Raw genomic sequence first — 17,196 nt, 5'->3', positions numbered from 1 at the left:
TTAAAAATGCTGCAGTTTAAAGCAATAGATTCACAATAAGACAAATTCAGATGTAATAGTTTACAATGTGTGTAAAATATATGTAGGCTTGAAAGAGACAAAAAAGGTGATATATACAGTTATATAAACAAATACATAGTTTTAAAAAATAAAGTCTTTAAAGAGACAGTAAAATTAATATAAAAAATAAGCCACATAAAGATGAATATTACACAGAGAATCTGGATTGTGTTGTCTTTGGGATTTTTAACTGCAGAAAAACATTTGATCGTAAAGGATGTTGAGTTAAAACAATATGTATATATTAAAGATACCTTGACTTCAAAATTTGGATATAAGGATGTGTTGCTTTGGAAAGGAGACTCTGCTTTTGTTCCCACAGAAAGCCAGAGGCTATGGATTTGTTCCAGATTAAGATACATCAGGTTTGACCAGCCAAGACCCCCTGAAAGGTCTTCAATGACACCATGGCCCAGATAATCCAACGTCCAGATTGGATTCAAGGCAATTGGCTCAGACAATACAGCCTCATGGACTATTCCATAATCCTAAAATTTTCTTTGTGTCCCCATAAGATACAGCGCCCCCCTCCAGCAGGAAGTAGTAAGAGAAGCTACGCCCAAATTCCCAAATTATATGCAATTTTACTTTGTTAAGGTTAAAATCTTCCTTTTTGAAAAAAAAAAGGGGAGGGGAAGTGCTGTGGGATGTTCTGTATGGCAAATGTGTTGCTCTGATTGGTCAATAAATAAAACACTGATTGGCCAGTGGCTAGGCAGGAAGTATAGGCAGGACTAACAGAGAGGAGAAAAGAAAGAACAGGAAGGAAGAAGGAGTCACTGCCAGCCGCCGCCAGGACAAGTAGAATGTGAAAATGCCGGTAAGCCACAGCAAAGTATAGATTTATAGAAATGGATTAATTTAAGCTATAAGAATAGTTAGCAAGAAGCCTGCCACGACCATACAGTTTGTAAGCAATATAAGTCTCTGTGTTTACTTGGTTGGGTCTGAGCGGCTGTGGAACTGGCAGGTGACAAAGATTTGTCCTGACTGTGGGCCAGGCAGGAAAACTCTAGCTACAGATTGCCTTTGGAATTTTCTTAGCTCTGTGCTACTTCTCTATTCTATTAATTATCTTCTAACTTCCCAGTCTAAGTAATGGTAGTAAAAAGGTAGTAAAAAACTATTGAATTTGGTTTCCTTACTGCACAAAAACCCTTTGATGAGTTCCTGTTTCATCAGAAAGCCTATCAAAATTAAAAGCTTCAGTAATTTAGTCCTGCTGCCCAAGCAGCTTTCCATCCAACAAAGAGGCTGAAGGGCAACACAGTCCCCTGTCAAGCCTCATGCTTTCATCTAAGAGTTTTGCAAATGATAGCATGTAGAAGAATTTACCTGTGAGCTTGTTAAAGAAGAAGCAGTGGTCATTATCTTTGATGCTTACACCAATTACTTGGAGGTCTAAAAGTGAAATAGCACTGAAGGTCTATGAATCTTAGTCAGCAAGATTCTGCTTCAGCAGGGCTGGCTTAGTAGGAACCTACATCTTGATGGATAATAAATGAAGAATGGACAGACATTTTGATAATTGCTGACCTGGAGCCTCTAGTCTGTCCTGGTTATGATGTCCCTGCTCCTGGATACCCAAGATTTTCTCTGAGGGGCTGAATTCTGCGGAGCTAACCTTTCCCAGGATTAGATGTCCCCATTTTTCCCAGCCCCCAGATAACTCTTGAAAGGTCCCAGTATTCTCTGGAGTCTTGAGATAAACCTAATTCATGATGGGACACATTTGTTTACTTTACTCACTTTCCAGTATGACCCATTTGGTCATATGTCCTCCTATGAACATTCATGTCCCGTATAAACCCCTGAAGTTACATTCTTGAAATCGTTCCATCTTTAAGCATGTCATTTTCATCTGTTTTCATTTAACCAGATTCTCATAATAGATATCATTTTCACATAGTCTTTTGTTTGCTTTGTTTTTGTTTTGGGCATTATTTTAGTAGCCTAGCCTGGCCTCAAGACTGACCTTTAATTCCTGATGCTTCTGCATCTACTTCTAGAGTTCAGTAATTAAAGGCCTTTGTTCCACTAAGCTCATCTATAATTAATAAGTGGATAATCTTATTAATTCCATATTTTTACTCCTATATCATTTACTTTTTAATATAGATTAAAACAAGCAAGAAAAGTCAAACAAAAATTCCAGCTAATTTGTTTATTGCACTTGACTATTATTCTTTCAACCTTCCTTTTTATTATCTCCATCCTTCTGTAGTCTTCTCAGTTCAGAGTTTGTGTTCAAGCTTACATGTAGCCATATCCAGGCCCCTTCAATATTTACATTCATAATGAAACTTTATTCTGTCTCTCAGTTCCTCTATGTATTTGCCTTATGTTGTCTACCACTTTGGCTACTATTGGCCATAGCTGGCTCCATCTCGATAATCAGTCACCAAACATTCTCAGATTTTCAGTTCTTCATTAATAAAAAGGACATTTAGCTCAAACATTTGGTTGCTTTTAACTCCAGAGATTGGCCTATCATCTCACAAGAGCTTTAGTGTCTACAGATGTATCTACCGATACATTCTGATTGACTCTACACTCTGCCAACTCCACTTATATAGCTTTAGACCCAGAGTGTGTCACTTGGCTCCTCTTTATGGTCCCTACACTTCTGTTTTCTTTGTTCTTTAGGCTGTGCCCATCCTGGAAAATCTGAACTCTACTCTATCACACTTTCTCTGCATTAGCATTAAGCAGTTGAGAATGCCAAAAGAAATGTATTATGAGTCATAATATAGCCCAGTGACTAATGGTCACCAAATTTATGTTTTAGGGGTACCACTCCCCAAGTCTGTTTTCTTCTCAAAAGACTACAGTCCTCCAAAGCATCGATTCCAGTTTCTGACTCTCCAGTTGCCTGAATCCTCACCTTCCTTTTCTCAAGTAGCTTATAACATTGCTTCATATTTCACAGTGAACATGGTCTACCAAACCCTCTTTCTTATTTGCTGTCAAACCTTACTTCTTGGATGTGTATGTTGAGTATATGATAACTTTTTAATTGATATTAGTGAAAGGGGTAGTTTATGATGATTATTATATCCAGTATCTTTCACCTCTTTTATTTTTGTCATACTGTTCACCTCTTTATTTTTTCTGTCTTATATGGTTTATGCTATTTGTAACCTCTTTAAACAGCATTGCTTCCATGGGTCATAAATAGAATCTCTTTTGGCCTGGTGCATTTATTGCTTTGGCTGTTTCCTTGATGTTTATGATTGGCTTCAACTGAGTATGATGTGAAAAAAGATCATACAACTTTTGCATTTTGTTTTGTCTTATTTCTCATAAGAAAACACAGTAGTTCTTATTCTACTCATTGGTACTGTATTTATTTTAGTTTTATAATTTAGTTGAAGAGTCCCACAACTAAGATACATTTCCTAGAACATGACTCCTTGGGTTTACAAAAATTGTTATTCTGTAGTTATTTTTCTTATAAGTTTCTGTATCAATGTTTGCTAGTGATTAGAATTTTAGAATTCATCTTTTCACGTAGTCAACATTTTTAGATATATTTTGTAATTGTAAGCTAAATCAGTTAGGAAAAAATAAGGTGAACTGATTATTCTGACTACTCTGATAATTAAAAGTACTACTATTCCAGAGCCTCCTTCTTATTCTAATGAATTGTATCAATGCAACCAGCCCTCTGTATCCAAGTGTATTATATCCAAGGCTTGTACATTCATAGTTTCAGCCAAAAGCACATAGAAATAGTTTCTGTACTGAACACACATAGACATTTTTCTTGTTATTATTTTTCTCAAAGTTCAATAAATATTTACAAGGAATTTACATTGGTATAAAGATATGAACTAATCTCAAGATGATTTAAAGTATATGAGAGAATGTATGAGGATGTTATCAATTAATATTAACAAAGTTTGTTAATTGATTAAATCATTAACATTATTTAGCATAATACTAAATATAGGTCATAATAATGCACATTGTCTGCTTTACACTAATAGATTTTCAAATTGTGTATTTATTATCATGTTTCTACATATGGAGAATCATCTCTAGAAACCTGAATCATAGTGCCATTTAGGCAAGGTCTCAATGATTTTTTCAATGGAAATGACCCTCATATTTATTATTAAAAACAAGTTTAACAAGTGAAGATGTATTGAAAATATATTTAAAACAAATTTTAGAGCTTGAGTAGATCCATGAAAATGAGTGAGCTAGTTACCATCATGAAACTCAAAGGCAATGGGAGCCAGGCTTGGTCTTGCATGTCTGTAGCCTCAACATGTGGAGGAAGAAATAGAATTATCAAAGTTTCAAGGCCAGGCTTGGCTACATAGTGAATTCATGGCCAGTCTAGGCTATGTGAATCACTGTTTTTATGTTGTTTTGTTTGTTCAAATAAAACCAAGTTTGGTAGCACAGTAGAATATAAATAGGAAACAAATGATGAAATTGGATTTTTTCTTTACCTTAAAAAAGCCTTGTCATCATTCAGAAGACTCAGATATATTAACTGCATTGTCAAGTTTTTGAATATTCTAGAAACAGTGAATGTGTCATACAATCAAGAAGAAATATCATCCATAATCCATTGGATCCTACATGATGCTATATTTTTGTGACTTTTCAAAAAGATTATTTTAGATATACTGTCTTTTCTGTTTAATTATAATTTGATGTCTAATGAGGAATTTTGATAGGTTAGGGTCTTTCTTTTGGCCACAAACACTAAAATAATTATCTTTTCTCTGGCCAAAGGTTAAATATTTTGCTAACCTATATTTTGATATGGATTTGAATGTTACAATCTGGATTTTTTTTTTTTCTGGAAGAAGAGACATATATAAAGGCTTTGGGTTTCCTGCTTTTACATTTATTCTTTCTGGACTTCATAAAAATGTATGGCTGAGCAAAACGACATTGTTTCGATGTGATTGACCATATGAATACTTTCCTTTTTAAAGGTTCATTTTGTGTGAGTGAAAATGATAGTAGACATGTGCGTGTGAACGTGAGAGGAGATATGTGTGCGAAAGTGAGAGTAGATATGTGCGTGTGAACGTGAGAGTAGATACATGCGTGTGAAAGTGAGAGTAGATATGTGCATGTGCGAGTGAGAGTAGATACGTGTTTGTGAAAGTGAGAGTAGATACGTGCGTGTGAACATGAGAGTAGATGTGCATGTAAAAGTAAGAGTAGATACGTGCGTGTGAGAGTGAGAGTAGATGTGTGTGAGAGAGTGAGAGTAGACGTGTGCGTGTGAAAGTGAGAGTAAATACGTGCGTGTGAACATGAGAGGAGATACGTGTGTGTGAAAGTGAGAGTAGATATGTGCATGTGAGAGTGAGAGTAGATATGTGTGTGAGAGTGAGAGTAGATACGTGCGTGTAAGAGTAGATACGTGTGTGAACGTGAGAGTAGATATGTTCGTGTGAAAGTGAGAGTAGATATGTGCGTGTGAACGTGAGAGCAGATACGTGTGTGAGAGTGAGTAGACGTGTGTATGTGAAAGTGAGAGTAGATATGTGTGTGAAAGTGAGAGTAGATACATGCGTGTGAGAGTGAGAGTAGACATGTGCGTGTGAGAGTGAGAATAGATGTGTGTGTGTGAGAGTGAGAGTAGATACGTGCGTGTGAGAGTGAGAGTAGATACATGCGTGTGAGAGTGAGAGTAGATGTGTGTGTGAGAGTGAGAGTAGATACGTGCGTGTGAGAGTGAGAGTAGATACGTGCGTGTGAGAGTGAGAGTAGATACGTGCGTGTGAGAGTGAGAGTAGATACGTGCGTGTGAGAGTGAGAGTAGATGTGTGCGTGTGAAAGTGAGAGTAGATATGTGTGTGTGAATGCCAGTGCCCAGGAAGGTCAGGAGCATCTGGTGTCCCTGGAGCGGGAGGTACAGAAAGCTGTGAGCTGTACAACATAGGTGCTAGAAGCCAGACTGAGGTCCTCTGCACGAGACTATGTGCCCTTAACCACTGAGCCATAGCTCCAACTCCACTAAATAACAAAAACTATGTTTAAACATACATAGGACAGAAATTGCTGTTTAGTGCAGGTTAAGAAAGCATTTCTAAACAGTAATACCATCTTCAGGCTTAAAAGTTCTAGAGTGTAAAGTTTAATTAACTAAAATTTTAATTATGAATTATTTCAATATGTAATCTAAATTTTGAATAATTTTGGTATTCTTTCTTCCTAAGTATGTTACCAAGTTTCAAGAATGTTAAAAAGTTCTCTGATGACTTAATCTGAAATTGTTCCTACAGCAAAATACATAAATAATAAATAGCAGTTTATTAATCCATATTTTAGTTGAGCTGGGTCTCAGAGCAAGTTACCTCCTCAGGGAAAGCAGTGTTCTTTATAAAAGAAAGTGATGAGACATAGTCTCTATGGAATTAAATTGTGAATATGATGTTGGTATGGTACACACTAATATAAATCTGTTATTCTCTATTACAACACATTTTAAATTGTGGCTGATCTCATATGCAAATAGCTGTCTTATTAGAAGTCGTGTCTGTATGTGCTAATGTCTCCCTGGATTTCTTGGGAGTTTGCTATCATGTCATCAAAGCAATAGAAATGAATGATGATTACTGCAAAGCTTTGAAGAGCAAAGAAAAGTCAGAATGTTTTTAAATTTCTAGATGATGGAAGCATTGACAGTTTGTGCCCTACAGATGAATGGGCATGTCTTTAGATCACATCAAACAGAATCAATGCACTTATTAGTAAAGTAAAATACTTTTTGCTATTTTCTGTTTGTTTCTCCTAACAAAATTAAGTCATGTTAAAAATGTTTTGTAGGTTTCTTTTATTTTTTTACTCACCATTTGGTTGAATATGTTTTTTCTTTTGCTGAAGGAATAGAAATATTTCAAACAGAAGAATGTTGAATTTTTGAAATTCTCATCAAGTATTATTATCAATCACTGAAATATAATAGAAACATAATTGAAAGCCAATTTTTTGTCTTTTGTATAGATCTTTGAAATTCCTTTGTTTTTTATATAAAACAAATATATATATATCATGTTTGTTTACAGCCTATGGACACTTATGACCATTTAGATTTTTTAACTTTTTGGTATAATGTTATAAAGAAATGAATAAGGTTCAATTTCTTTTAATCAAAAAATACTGTTTTTTATTACTTATAGTAATGGATCGATATAATCCTTGCCTCGTAAGTGTTACTTTTGTTCAATGACCAGGAAGAAAAGGGTAGTATAATGACAAGGAAGACAAGGTTAGTGTAAATAATAGCCATTTGGCACACAGACTTAGCAGTTGGCTGTGTTTTATGTGTTTAACTTAAACATATTCCATGAAGAAAAAAAACCTATATTAAAGGAAGAATATTATCTTGTGTTTTATTCATGTAAACTGAATTCTCTCTTGATATGGATACATCTTCAAGCTCCACACAATTAAGATTAAAATAATGACTCCACTTTACTATTAATAAATGCAAACACTATGCAAAATAGAACTGCTATATGAATACATTATACCTATTGACATTATTTACAGCTTGTCTTGACAGAACTATTTTTAATGTTTTGATTTATAACAAGCCAGAGTATATAGGATTAGGTGATATTTTAGTTTCATTTAGAAAACTTTAAGTATGTGTCATCTTAGATGTAATAACCCTATGGTTTATTAGAGGTAGAGACTTAATTCATTTGACTTTCTGTTGTCAGAGATATTTTACATTCCTAGATTTTGTTATACCATCAATCTGATATTTTTATAAAAATAAGCTTTTAGATGAGCTTATAGTTTTCTTACACATGGGTAAGTTGTTACTTTTGGGATGTTTCACTGTGTTGAATGAGATGATTGTTGGCTGTGAGGATATGTAAAGAATGTAGTTGAACTTGAACAGGCTTCAGATGTGCTTGGTATCTGAGAACCCTTAATAAAGCTCATTAGGAAAAACCCCATCAGTTTATTTAGCGCCTGAAAGAGCTCCCCTTTTATTAATCCAGTCCAAACCTGAGAAACTAGCAGATACTGTCCTGTCTCAAATTCTGTTCTGAGCTCCTTGAGGTTTCCAGACTATGAAACTTACCTGTTTCCCCTCCCTTTTGTAGTATCACCCATAGAAATGTGTTGCTGAATCAATCATTGTCGTTTTAGAGGAACTCCTCTGTGAGTTACTCTCTGTGATTGCTGCCTCTGGATGTCTCCTTCTTCAGCACGAAGCAGACATCACAGTGCACACTTGCCTTCCATGGTACAGCATCAGCTCATTCAGGGGGCGAAGACCTGGCATTGTTTTCATTCCCTACTCCTTAACATAAAATTTCTGCTTCCTTACAAAATAATTTCCTCATCTTTTGCTAACTTTCTTACCACTCACCGTTAGTTCCATGCACCTGTAATTTTGCCAGTTTTTTTTCTCGATATAATTCCATATGCTTTTTGTCTATTCTTTGGGACTTGGGCTTTGCCACAGTTTCTTTTCTAGATATAATTCCATATACCTTTTGTCTATTCTTTGGGACTCTGGACTTCTGTTTATCACCACTAATTTCTACTCTGTGGTAACCTGAAGTGATTCGATTCAGGGCACCAGAATTGCTCATCCTCTGCTCTCTGATTCTCCCCTCACCATCTCTGTAGCCCTCTCTTTTTCTTCCTCCTTTTTCTCTCCCTGCTGTCTCTCAGGAGAAAAATCTTAATGAACTTTGTTCTTCAAATATTTTTTATTTTATTCTTCCTATATACATTTTAGAAGTTAGCTTTTCCAGCCTCTTTAACCCCAAGTTCTTAGAATTCCTGTGTCTTTATATATTTTATTTATTATTTTTAATTAAAATATAATTATATAAGTTCTCTGCTTCCTCTCCTCCCTCCCCTCCACAAAGATCTACAGACCCCTAATGACTGCTCAGGGAGGGAGGGTTAGCTTCTTCCAGGGAGGCAGCCCCTAATTGGTACCTAGTACAAAGTAGGCAGTCCTGAAACCGAATATGCTCCAGCCACACTAAAGAGACAAGACAGATTGTATTTACATATTTGTGCATATATATGTAACAATAATAAGAGACCTTTATAGTTTTAATCCTAAGCTGACTTCCTGCTTGACCATATGTTTTTCACATAGAACAACACTAAAAGGAGTGGGGAACAACTTCCAGCAACCAATTTGCATTATTTGCATTAGTAAACATTTGTGACTTCAGTAAATATGGCCCACAAGTATCTAGTAAGTCACAAGAGAATTTAATTCTTTTCTCAAGGATGACAAATTATTAAAAAATATTTCCTCCATCCCTTGGATAATCATGTTTCTACAAATGGGACCTTCCAAATTTGTCTGGGGCCTCATTTATATTCCAATACATTAGATGGAAAGGAAGAGGATACATGGTCATGCTTGGGAGTTTTTCATACTTAATTTGAAAATGATACATTCAAACTCCTAGATCAAGAACTTAATTACATATTTTTAATTCAAGCTAGGAAATATAGTCTAGCTGTGAAAATAAGAAAAAGTGAGTGTAGATTTGATGAGAAGAGTATAGTTTCTGGTGGAATGGTTAAATTTAATAAAAATAGAATTTGAAAACTGATTTGAGGATTATATCAAACAGCACATACTGAAAAAGCAAGAATAATAATACATGGAAGTGCTTTCGGCTGTTATATTACAAGGAGCAGAGCAGAGCCTAAACCCACCCATCTTGGCTACATTTGTGAGGCATTTCAAAACAAAATTCCAACTGTCCAACTCACATACTTTTAGCCTTTCTGCTTTAGTGTAACACAGTGGATAGCTACAAAAAAAATTGCCATTTACATATACTATTATCTAACATTCTGGTTTAACTGAGCTTAGTTCTTGATGAAATTAATGTAACCTAGAATAAATATGTGGAGATTTTATCACCAGTAATTGTTTATTTGATGGTTTATTTGAAAGTTTTGTTTTCTTTGTAGATATCTAATTGAAGTTAAGTCAGCAGCATTTTACCCACTGTTAAAAAATGATCTTAAGGAACTTTTGGGGGAGTTTCCAAGTAGTTTTTAAAAAAAGTGTTTGATTATAATTATTTTCTTTCTTTTTAGCAGATATTTTGGAGATCAAAGATGGGTAGAAAAGACTCTTCCACTACAAAACTTCCTGTCGATCAGTACAGAAAGCAAATTGGTAAGCCATGCACTTTTGTGAATGGAAATAAAGGAAAAGACAGTCATGTATGTTGATTAAGGAATACATTTTCTATAATATATGTGACTCACAAAAGTATAAGACTAAGGAAATACCTTATAGGTTATTAGGAGGAAAAGCAAATATAACCCTGCCTCCTAGCAAAGAATAGACTTCATGTTATTGGCTTTTCCCAGTGCTTTTATGATTTTATTGATTGAATAAAACCAAAATTATTATTTTTAGGAATAGATGCTGTTTTATACTATTTTACATAATGTTATTTAATAAGTTAGTCCTTTATAGCATTTAAAAATCAATTCTGTTGCCTCACAATTACAGTGATTTAATTATTTCAGAATAGGACATTAGAATATACTGAATAAAATATAAATGCCATATGTAGAACTGAGCTTAGAAAGACGAGGAAGAACTTTCCAGGAGGCATAAGAGAAGCCTTCTGTGAGAGGAGACGCAAGACTCTGGTGATAAGATCCCAAGGGCATCTGTAGATCCTAGGACAGTGTCCTTGGGAAGATGGCCGTGTAGAGAGAAGACAGCACAGAGGGAGACAAGAAGCAGCTTGCTCTGATGCATGCTTTCTCTCTAAGTGCACATGATGTGCTTGTCTACAGAATACGCATGCACTAGTTAGATAGAACATGAAGGAAGACCTGAGATTACAGAAAGTTTGTAGCCCAGGACCACAGTCTTTAAAGAAAGTGTAATAAAGTAGAAATCAGACACTAAATGAAAACTTCCACTTCTTAACATAGCACTCTCTTCCTCTACTCTTTACCCCTATCCATTCTTTTTTAAAGAAAAAAGTAATTAATTAATAACTACATAAAATCTACATATATATATATATATATATTTTTTTTTTTTTTTTGGTTTTTCGAGACAGGGTTTCTCTGTGTAGCTTTGCGCCTTTCCTGGAGCTCACTTGGTAGCCCAGGCTGGCCTCGAACTCACAGAGATCCGCCTGCCTCTGCCTCCCGAGTGCTGGGATTAAAGGCGTGCGCCACCAACGCCCGGCCTACATATATTTATATGTATACATATACACATCAATATATTTCACTATCAAAAAGTCAATTAAAATATACATTATTCCACTTAATGGATAAATCCACCTAAAATCTACTCATAAATTTTCTGTTATACATGGTACAATGTTATTCAATGTAGCCCATATTAGATTTTTAGATGCTAGGACTTGTTTCTGTTTGACTTACATATCCCCATTCCTGTCCTTCAACTTGTGTAGCAACCAAAGATATCCATTACTTCTTTTTTTATTCTTTTCTTTTTTAGGTTATGCTGTAATTACATCGGTTGTGGAATATTAGTTGAAGATGTGTTACATTTGTTTATGCTGTGGAACATTTGCAAAGATGTGTTGCAATCTTTTACTTTGCATTTGTTTAACTCTGTGAAGCTGTGTTATTGTGCCTGACTAAAATAACTGATTGGTCTAACAAAGAGTTGAATGGCCAATAGCTAGGCAGGAGAAAGGCTAGGTGGGGCTGGCAGGCAGAGAGAACAAATAGGAGGAGAAATCTGGGAATTATAAGAGGGAGATGACATCAGGGGTCCGCTAACAAGCTACCCAGCAAGGCATGGAGTAAGAAGTAAAGAAAGGTATATAAAGTAGAGAAAGATAAAAGCCAAGAGACAAAAGGTATATAGGATAATTTAAGTTAAGAAAAGCTGGCTAGAAATAAGCCAAGCTATGGGAGAGCATTCATAAGAAAGAATAAGCCTCCTTGTATTTATCTGGGAGCTGAATGGTGGGCCTCCAAAGAACAAAGCCAAAAGAGCCAAATTGTAGCTAGAGTTTTCCTGCCTTGCCCACAGTCAGGACAAATCTTTGTTACCTGCCAGTCCCATAGCTGCTCAGACCCAACCAAGTAAACACAAAGACTTAAATTGCTTACAAACTGTCTGGCCGTGGCAGGCTTCTTACTATCTGTTCTTATAGCTTAAATTAATCCATTTCCATAAATCTATACCTTGCTACATGGCTCGTGGCTTACCGGCATCTTCACATGCTGCTTGTCCTGGCAGTGGCTGGTAGTGACTCCTTCTTCCTTCCTGTTCTTTCTTTTCTCCTCTCTGTTAGTCCCGCCTATACTTCCTGGCTAGCCACTGGCCAATCAGTGTTTTATTTATTGACCAATCAGAGCAATACATTTGCCATACAGAACATCCCACAGCACCAAATAGTGAAAAAAGCAAATAGCTACATGAGTAATTTTTTCCTTCCTTTGCCCCGTCCAAAATTTCCTATATATCCCCCCCTTGCTCTATTTCAAATTCATGACTTTTTCATTTATTTTTGACATATATATATATATATATATATGTATATATATATATATATACACTTCTTAGTTAAATTGACTCAAATTATCAGGCTGTTGGCAGAATGCAGTAAGATTCTTTGCCAGAATGCAACTTGAGTGGCCTCTAGCCCATTCCAGACAGATTATTTGTTATTTGAAACTTCATGAGCTGGTCTTCCACTAGCCACATTTCTCTAACATTCTGGTCTTCTGAGCTACACCCCAAAATTGTAAATTAATCTCTACTACAATGTTATAGGGTTTTTCTTGCCTACAGGTCCAAGCTCTTTCACATTCCTCCTACAAATTAGTTCCAAAGTCCCCCAAAACAAATGAGCAGGTTCGCCACGACTAAAACCCCTCTCTTGGTAACAGTTTTCTGTTAGTTCCTCTCATCACTGCTGTGACGGAATACCTGACAGAGGCCACTTAAGGAAGGGTTTATTTTGAGTCACCCTTCAAATGATATGGTCCATCATGTGTGAGAGGGCATAATAGTAGGGGTGTATAGTAGCTGGTCACATTACATCCATATTCAGGAAGCAAAGAGGCATGAATGGTGCTCAAGTCTCCTTTTATTCAGTCAAAAAGCTCAGCCAGTGGATGCTCTTTTCTGAATTTCTGGCAGAATTAATCTGTAAAGGCATCCAGTATTGACATGCTTTTAGTTAGGGAACTTCTGATTACTGACTCAGTATCTTTATTTGTTATTTGTCTCTTTAGGTTTTTCTATTTATATTTGATTCCTTCTTTGTGCCACAAGCTAAAAACTGTTTCTAGGAATATATCCATGTTTATATAAATATTCCCATTCCTTCTAGCTATTCAGTTTGTTGGCATATAATTATCCACAGTAGCCTGTTATGATCTTTTATGATTGAGTTTATTTTCTTGAATTTTTTCCCTGTCTTCATTTTGGTATTTGTTCACTTCCCTTAGTTTAGAAAACCCTCACTCTCTCTTGTTAATGTTTCTCATATTGCATTTTCATCTGTATTTCATGTGCTTCTTATCTAGTATTTATTATTTTAATCTCTCTGCTTATTTTGCACTTAATTTACTGTATGTATATTTTTTAGCTATTTTGGGCTGTTTAGTTGGGATGATTCTCTTTTTTTTATTCAGAAATTTTTTATTCATTTTACATACCAATCACAAATCCCCTCTCCCCTCCTCCCACACCTCCAGCCTTTCCCCATCCACACACCCCATTCCCTCCTACAAGAAGGTAAGGCCTCACATTGGGAGTCAGCAGAGCCTGGTACATTCAGTAGGGACAGGGATGATTCTTCTTAATGCAAGTAGTTATTATTTTAAACACTACTCCATGCAGTGTCAGTCCATTTCCTGCTGCTTTAACAGAACTAGACTAAACCTAATAGTATGTAAAGAAGACAAGCTCGAGAAGGTATGCACAGGATGGCAGCTTGTGTGTGCCTCACTAATGTTTCTTAATATACTATCAGATAGCGCGTGGAAACTGAGAGAAATCCTAAATCAGCTCAGTCTATGTTTCTGTTCTACAGTCACCAGTCAACCTCCTACCTCCAAGTATTAGTACCATTTGGATTGTGAATTACATTTAAGTGTGAGTTTCTAGCTGTGGCACCTACTTTTGCTGCATGGGATTAATTTGTTCATTTTCATGTGTCACAAAATGTTTCTTTCAATCAATGCTTATTTAAGAGTTATTTACATTTACATGATATCTGTGAATTTTTCTATTTGGCTTGTGTTACTGATGTCTGATTTCTTTGAACTCAGAAAAGATACTTAGAGTGAGTTTAGTTTTCTTGTATTTCTTAAAATTTGTTTTGGGCTCTAGCACATCCTGCAGAATGTTAACATGCCCTCAAAAAATGTGTAATCTGTTACTACCAGATTGGGTACTCTGTATTCATCTATGAGGTATATTATCTAAGTCCACTATTTACATTTTGTTGATCTATCCATAAATACAGCTGCATACTATCAGTATTTATTTCCTATTCATAGTGATATTTCTGGTTTCATGAGCTGTTTGTTTATCATCTATCTATCTATCTATCTATCTATCTATCTATCTATCTATCTACTTTATGTCTCTCTATCCATTCATCTTTCTCTCTCTTACCTCTACATACATACATTTATTCATGTGTATATTTATGCATATATATGTATATACTTTAAAGTTAATACATATAAAATATGCCTGCTTAATCTGTAGGTTTTTTTTTTTTTTTTGGTTTTTTCGAGACAGGGTTTCTCTTGTGTAGCTTTGTGCCTTTCCTGGAACTCACTTGGTAGCCTAGACTGGCATCGAACTCACAGAGATCCGCCTGCCTCTGCCTCCTGAGTGCTGGGATTAAAGGCATGCACCACCACCGCCCGGCGCTAATCTGTAGGTTTCAAAGTACATGGATTCAACTAAGCTCAGAATGAAAATATATTAAAAATTGTCTCTGACCTTAACATGATGAAGGCATGTTTCTTATCATCATTTTGTAAATAATACAGCATTATAGGCTTTGTACTGTATTAGGGACTATACACAATCTAGAGATGTTTTGAGTTCCACATGTTAGCTCTGTGCTAACAGCATGTGTAGACAGCATCTGAATTCCTGGATGTGAGCATCTACTGAGTGTCCTGGCACTACCCTCTGAAGACTATGGAACAACTACAAACATTTATAATAACTACATCCTTCTCTTGAATTGGCTCCCTTATAATTACATTATGACTTTTTGATTTGTCACAGTTTTTATAAAGTTTGGTTTTGTCAGATGTAAGCCTCGTCACTCCCGTGCTTGTCCTCTGGCTGGCTCAAGTGCCTTCTCTTGCTCTCTGTTGCTCTTGCTCTTTCTCTACAATATCCTTTCTGTTTCTGTAATGACACAGCTTATGTATCATTAAGACTAAAGTGACTCATCTTGAAGGACTTTCTTTGTGTCTCTTTGTTTCTTTATCGATGCATGTAATCCATTTAAATTTAAAGTAACTTTTGATAGAACAGGAATTACGTTTGCCATTTGATTGCTTTCTATTTTTTCCATTTTATTCCTCCCTTCCTGTTTCTTTGCATTTGATGATTTTTTTTTCATGCTATAAAGTCTTTATCTTTTTTTGTATCTACTATTTATGTTTGTCTCTGGACACCCAGAAGCTTACATGAAACATAAAAGTCTAGCTCATGCTGGTAACAACTGAAATTCATACAAAAACCATGAAGAGTAATTTCTGTGTCATCAGGTTTTGTAGAAGCCTTCTGTGAGGTCAATTTTGGTGGCTTATATTTAGATACAACACTAATGCTGATTAAGATTTTCAGACATAGTTTGTATGTTATATATATTTAAATGCCATTGTTTAAGAAAGAAGAATTAGACTGTTCTAAAATTATGACATTTTCTAGTCTATTTTTAATTAATTTCTATTATTTTGTTGCTTAAAATTGAAAATTTAATGTTTATTTTTATTTTATTATCCCATTTCTCTTATGACTTAAAAAAAGTATTTGAAAAGTTTTTTTTTTTTTTCTGAGCTGTTTTTGTTTTAAAGTAGTATTGGAAATTCCCCTTCTAGCTTTTGTTTAATTCTCAAATATGTTTCTCATTATTCATTTTTACATAGACTTTGATATTTTGATATTTGCTTTTATGTATAGTCGTCAAAATCCTTACTTTTGGGCAAACAAATTTACATTATAACATTTATGGTAAATAAAAGTTCTTTATTTCTCCAGTTTCATTTTATATTTATTTAATATTAATTTTCTTCACTAGTTTGTACCCTATCTACATCTCTGAAATATTTGAATTACATCTATTCATTCTTAACTATTTAAAAATTTGATTTTCTTTATTTCTTTCTCTCTCTCTTTTTTCTTTCTTTTGTGGGATTTTTATTTATTCCTTGTTTTTATCTGTCACATTGGGTTTACTGAAATTTAATGTTAATCAAGGTTTTTACCATATAGAATATTCTTATTTCTCATATATAATTATTTGTATGTGTTAAATTTTAGTATTCTTGAAAGCAGAAGCTCTTATTTTTATTTGTATCTATTATGATGTTCACAGAAGGTATTTAATAAAAATTTATTTATATAGCTTTAATTTTTATTTTTGAGATTAATATAATTACAATATTTCTCCCTTCCCCTTTCTCCCTGCAAACTCTCCTGATTAACTCCACTTGCTTTCTTTCAAATTCATAACTTCTTTTTTCAATTATTATTTCATGCACATATGTATGTATGCACATACATATTTCTAAATGTAAGCTGTTCAGTCTGTATAATGTTACTCATACATGTTTTCAGGGCTGAGCATTGGTACTGGATAACCTGCTGGTATTCCCTTTCCCAGAGAAGACTATCTCTCCTGTTTCCATCATTCTTTAGTATCCTATCGTTCTTTGTGAAGGACTGAGGCCACGTGGACTCTCTTTTTCCACTTTGGCATGTTATTGTTGTTGTCCTTGTCAGTTTAAATATTTTTAACTTAGAAACTTTGCTAATGAGGTAGTTGTGTAACATTTGTGAAATTTTTGTTTTTTTTTCTATGCTTAGTCATTTCTTTTGTTTTCCTTTAGTATCATAAATCTTAGTGATTGCTTATTTTTATGCTTTTAAAATACATTGTGGCC

General features: G+C 34.8%; 1 protein-coding gene across 4 annotated transcripts in view; it reads left to right on the top strand.

Moving 5' to 3' along the window:
• The window catches only part of Triqk (triple QxxK/R motif containing), a 73,056-nt gene that overhangs the window by 38,864 nt on the left and 16,996 nt on the right, over window positions 1-17,196 (top strand). For 2 of the 4 annotated variants that reach the window (XM_028871605.2, XM_028871603.2), the window contains one exon: window positions 10,138-10,216. In XM_028871605.2, the coding sequence (XP_028727438.1) occupies window positions 10,156-10,216 (61 nt within the window). In that variant the 5' untranslated portion in view covers window positions 10,138-10,155. Of the gene's footprint in view, window positions 1-10,134; window positions 10,217-17,196 lie in introns of all 4 variants that reach the window. The other 2 variants (XM_028871604.2, XM_028871602.2) reach the window with 1 other exon arrangement.

The sequence above is a fragment of the Peromyscus leucopus genome, chromosome 2 (genome assembly GCF_004664715.2).
Source record: "Peromyscus leucopus breed LL Stock chromosome 2, UCI_PerLeu_2.1, whole genome shotgun sequence".
NCBI lineage: Eukaryota > Metazoa > Chordata > Mammalia > Rodentia > Cricetidae > Peromyscus > Peromyscus leucopus.
Note: the sequence above shows the minus strand (reverse complement) of the source record. Positions and strands in the feature narration are given on the sequence as shown.